The sequence below is a fragment of the Zea mays genome, chromosome 7 (assembly GCF_902167145.1).
Source record: "Zea mays cultivar B73 chromosome 7, Zm-B73-REFERENCE-NAM-5.0, whole genome shotgun sequence".
In the NCBI taxonomy this organism is placed as follows: Eukaryota; Viridiplantae; Streptophyta; class Magnoliopsida; order Poales; family Poaceae; genus Zea; species Zea mays.
In genome coordinates, this window is record NC_050102.1 from 96,931,967 (window position 1) to 96,937,222 (window position 5,256).

Genomic DNA, 5,256 nt, shown 5'->3' on the forward strand with positions numbered 1-5,256 from the left:
TTACACATAAATATAGATGCACAAATTAATAATTAACAATGACATGAGTACATGACACATGAAAGTTCAGGTAATTTGGGTAATTCAGGTACCCAAATTATCCGAAATAAATTCGGATTTTGCAAGTTTGTATCCGAAATTCCCGAACGGAATTTGGGCTTCGAGTATTTTAGATTTCGAGTATTTCGGGTTACGGTATTTTTTTTGCCTAGCTCTAATTTTAGGACTGGGAGATGCAAACAAAAGTGCCAAACTTTAGCACCCTATAGCAGTTTAGTTTCTAAAGTTGTGCTAAGCTTTAGCACGATGCTAAGGTTTAGAACATGGAATCCAAACATTACCTAAGGACAAGGATCATTCTAAAAACAAAACAAAAAAAACATACATCTAGATTCATGTCCAAACAGGACCCAAAAGCAGTGCTTCTGCTGGAACCTCAGTGACGGCATCCGCCTCTGAATCATCCAAAAGGTTACCCATGGGTTCAAGCAATTAATACCCTCTCTGTACTCATAAGCGAATGGTTAAATCCATACCCTTCTCAGATGTAACAGATATGGATTTGGGCATGCAGGTTAATTGGGTACCTGCTGGCAACAACATTAATACCAACTGACCACTTGATTAGTTCTTAGTTACAGTAATGCGAAGAATGACAGCTCCCCACTTGTAGCCTTGCCCATAGGAGAGTATAGGATTGCATTATGCCAGTATATGGATCATAAATAGCCGCTGCTAATAGAGCTGGGCATGAATACCGTTTCGATCATTTGCTTTCCCTCTCGCTAGTAGTCGACGTGTCGCTACCATCAGTGGACGTCACCCCGAAAGACAGCTCGCTGTAACCATCTCCTCCCATGGCAATGGTACTATGAACCGTGTCGGCGGCGCTGGCGTACATGTGCGGCCGCAGCACCGGCAGCTTCACGTCCGCGGACTGCAGGACGTGCATGGCGTGCGCGATGGACGGGCGGTCGCCGCGGTCGGGTTGAGCGCACCACAGCCCCACCACCAGCGCGCGTTCCATCTGTCCGCGCTCCTCCTCCTCCTCCACCTCGCCACCGCCCCCATCGCCTTCCCTTCCTACCAGCTTCAGCCTCTCGTCCACCGCCTCGGCGATGGCGTTCCTGCCGTACAGGCGCCACACCCACCTGATCAGCACGAACAGCTCGTCGCTGTCGTCGGGCTCCTCCACGGGGCGCCGGCCCGTGACGAGCTCCAGGAGGACGACGCCGAAGCTGTAGACGTCCGACACGGCGCTCGGGCGGCGCGTGTTCACGAGCTCCGGGTCGATGTAGCCCGCCGTGCCCAGCACCACCTTGGTCGTGGCCGGCTTGACGCCGTGGTCGACCAGCCTCGCCAGGCCGAAGTCGCCCAGCTTGGCGTCCAGCGAGGAGTCCAGCATGATGTTGCTCGGCTTGATGTCGCCGTGCACTACGCACTGCTCCCACTCCGCGTGCAGGTACCGCAACGCCGACCCCAGGCCGATGATGATCTTGTACCTGTATATTCATGAGGGTTGCATGTATGTATTAAAAAAAGAAATTAATTGTTACACATAAAGCAGTAGCATTGCCAAATTATTATCTCTAAAAGCGTGGCATCTATCGCTAAAATAGCATCGGCTATGTCTATGGAATTGAAGGGAAGGGACCCTATCACTACTTAGAATATCGACAAACTATTTGGCACTCGGCAAAAAGTCAGACTTCAGTAGTGTATGTCATCGACCAATCTAAAGTCTCTTTCTGAGTTATAATAAAAAACACAAATATATTTTTCTTAGTTATAAATAGCTAAAAGTAAATAGCTCTACACCAGATTGGTATGAAGAGAATACGTGAAACCATAGGTCTTGGTTCGAATTATAGCATTGCATTCGCTTGACGAATGGGTCAGACCCTAGGCTTTTTTTTATGCATCTAGATAATAAATCCTTTTTTATCGAGTTATATAATCGAGACTAAAAAGTAAAATATTTAATCTCAATGGTATAATATCGATTAAAAATCTGATGTTATGGTCAAAGAGAATGTGTCTCGTGTATTGGGACCCGAAAAGATGTGCCAATATGATAAAATGGTTTGGCTCTAACTTTTCTCGACACGTAGCGTCTAGTACCCAAGCTTAGAGATAGCAATTAGGCCTGTCATGTAGATAAAAAAATTAATGTGGCATGTGAGTAAAAAGAAAAGATAATAAATCAGTATCTTGAAGGATTCATGCACGAGATCATACATATTGAAACCTAAACCATCTAAGTAGCATATAGTTTATACTTATGTACACATCTAGCATTTAATTGTCTTGTGCAAACTATAAAACAACACATGATATATAGTATATATTAGAACAACTATATTTTCTATAGTAACATATTATGTGTCAATTTTGGATATCGTGATAAAAAATAATGGGTTAGAAATAGTCTAGAGGTGCTCTATATGAGCATTGGATGTTGAACAATCCCGAGCGCATATCACTATTAGAGCAAGTATAATAAATTGATGTGGCCCTAGAGATGCCCTATATGAGCATTGAATGTTGAGCAATCTCTAACGCATATCACTATTAGAGCAAGTATAATAAGGTGATGTAGGCGGGTTGTAAGAGATGATATGCCAGATTTATGGTGACGTGAAAGAAAGATAAATGGAGAGACGAAGAAATTAAAGTGAGCTCCTAACTAGTAGCCAGGTAAGAGTAGACTACTCGCACACTTTAAGACACTTTGTGAGAGAAATGGATGTAGCAAGTTTGAAGGACTCTTTTTTAAAAAGCCAGAGTCCTACCAAACACCTCTTTTTTTTAAAAAAAACGGCTTACTGCGAAAAACACTTAAAAGCTAGAGCCATTTTGGCTGTCTCTGGCACTTTAATACATGGAAATGACTTTGACTTTACGATAAGTTGTTTCTGCCAAACGATTTGCGAAATAGCTTCACCTCTAACAAAAAAAATTGTTTTTGTGCAAAAGCCAGAGCTAAAGCTGTTTTAGAAGGGTTATTAAATGAGCAGGCTTTAACATAGCAACACCATAAAACTCTGTATATATAGACTTTATTATCAAACTTGCTCTTAGTTGATCATACCTTTGAGGCCAGGTAAGCCACCTGGCAGCGTTGTATATGTGCCTGTCAAGGCTGCCCTCTGACACGAGCTCATAGACGATGAGGAGCCCCTTGCAGCAGTCGCACCAACCGATCAACCGCACGAGGTTGCGGTGCCTCAGCCGGCTGATGATCTTCACCTCGGCCTCGAACTCCTTCCTCCCCTGCATGGACGACTCCGAGAACTTCTTTATGGCCACGCGGCGGTCCTGGCCGTCAATGTTGAGGCGGCCCTGGTAGACGTGGCCGAAGCCGCCTCGCCCGAGCTTCGTCTCTTCCGAGAAGTTGCGCGTCGCGGCCGCGAGTTCGCGATAGGAATACCTCTTTGGGCCGACGCCCTTCTCAAACTCAGCCTCCTCTCCGTCGTGTTCGTCGTCGTCGAGCTCGCCGGCGCCGGATGCTTCCTTGGACGTCTTCCACATCCTCAGTTTCCGCCTTAGAAGAAACCCAGTTAAAGCGCACACGACCACAAACGCAGCTGCAGAAGACACTGCTATCGCGCTGCTACGCGCCTTGGATTTGTTTTTGGAGACGATGGCCTGAGAGGGCGCAGGTGGCCTGGTCTCACCATCCTTCGACGACGCCAGGGTAGAGTTGAAGGACCACGACAGGAGCTGGTGCATCTCCACGTTGTTGCCGGTGGAAGCAGCGAAGCCGACGGCCACCATCTGGGGCAAGCTTTTCCTCATGTCGACGTTGGCGCTGACACGGTACGGTGCCCCGCTCATCCAGAGGGTGACGGACAGCGTCTCCGTTGTGTTGTCGAAGGCGACGTCGGCTGCCAGGGTCTCGCCGGACTTGATGCTCTTGTCGGGCGAGATGGAATCGGTAGAGACGATGGAGTTGACGTCGATGCCGACGTGGTTGCCATCCGCATCCTCCAACTCGTCGTTCTCGAACGTGTCGAACTCGACCGCCACGGCGCGGTCGTCGCCCGTGGCGTTCCTGTTGGTGCTGTCGTTGAAGAGGCCCAGGTTCCTGCCGAAGCTGCTGGGGGGCACCCGTCCGGGGTGGTGCGCGAGGAAGAACGCCATCCCGTCGCCGCTCGGGGACCCCGGTTGTGCTCGCTTGATCCGGAAGGTGAAGGAGGTGGTGAAGCTGGCGAGCTCGCCGGTGGCGCCGTTCCAGAGGGGTATCGGCTGCGTGTACACCAGCCGCCCGACGCTTTTGTTGTTGTGGTTGTCCATGCCGTTCTTGGTCAGCTCGATCGCGTCCTCGGTGCTGTGGAAGTAGGCGTCGCTGGAGCAGGCCAGCTCCGCGTTCTGGGCGGTGCAGGTGGAATCGGGGTCTGAGAAGTTGAAATGGAAAGAGAGCGAGGCGGCGAGGGGAACGTGGACGGAGGACAGCACGTAGCAGAGGCAGCACAGCGTGGGTAGAAGGCCGCCAGAGCTCATTACCGCCATTGTTGCAGCTTGTTAGGTACTACTACTAGGGAGAGCTGCTAGGTTTGGTCGGAGAATAATTGAACAGGGACACTCAGAGATTATCCGTATCTTCGCAGCACGGGCACGGCAGAGGGCAGACCATCAGTCCGCATGCTGACCTGGTCTGCAGGTGCCTCCCTAGGAGATACCGACGCAGCACTGTGGCTTCCCACGGAGTGCCCGTCGGGAGCCCTGGACATATTTGCCATTCTTACGCAGGCCTTGCGTTTCCATACCCATATTTAATTTAATCTACGTGTGTTAGAGTGAATTAGAGTAAAAAAATGGAATACATCTCGTATCGTCCAAGACTCCAAGGTAAAGCTCCCAAAATGTGTTGTGTTCTCAAAGCAAGCATAGTAGCCAGCTCGGATTGAACTGATGTCCAGCTATTTATCAGGCCATTTGGCTGGTTTGGGATTTCAAGGGAGGCGTAAATTAGGCGTAGTGCGGATGAGTACCAGAGCGGACATACAAACGAGACAAACCAACACGGCCAAACTAAAATTGAACAACTTGTTGATGGACACCAATCGGACGAATGCGATGGGAAGATGCATGGAGTTCACAGTTCAGAAGAGTGGTGAGAGCCACCTAGCCATTTGTGAGAGAATCCACTCAACCTTTGTTTGGGGTACCTCACTCACTACACGAGTTCCAATGGTTTTCGGCGGCCAGGGTTATTTTCGGCGGCCTCACACAAGCCACCGAAAATAACTAGTA

General features: G+C 49.0%; 1 protein-coding gene across 1 annotated transcript; it reads right to left on the minus strand.

The window, feature by feature from the left end:
• Window positions 1-509: 509 nt before the first annotated feature.
• On the minus strand, window positions 510-4,692 carry LOC103632604 (L-type lectin-domain containing receptor kinase IX.1). The gene is made up of 2 exons (XM_008654360.4): window positions 3,092-4,692; window positions 510-1,502 (listed from the first exon to the last, which is right to left on the minus strand). The coding sequence occupies exons 1-2, from the start codon at window positions 4,510-4,512 to the stop codon at window positions 767-769; spliced, it is 2,157 nt and encodes a 718-aa protein (XP_008652582.1). The 5' UTR covers window positions 4,513-4,692; the 3' UTR covers window positions 510-766.
• Between the last annotated feature and the right edge of the window lie 564 nt (window positions 4,693-5,256).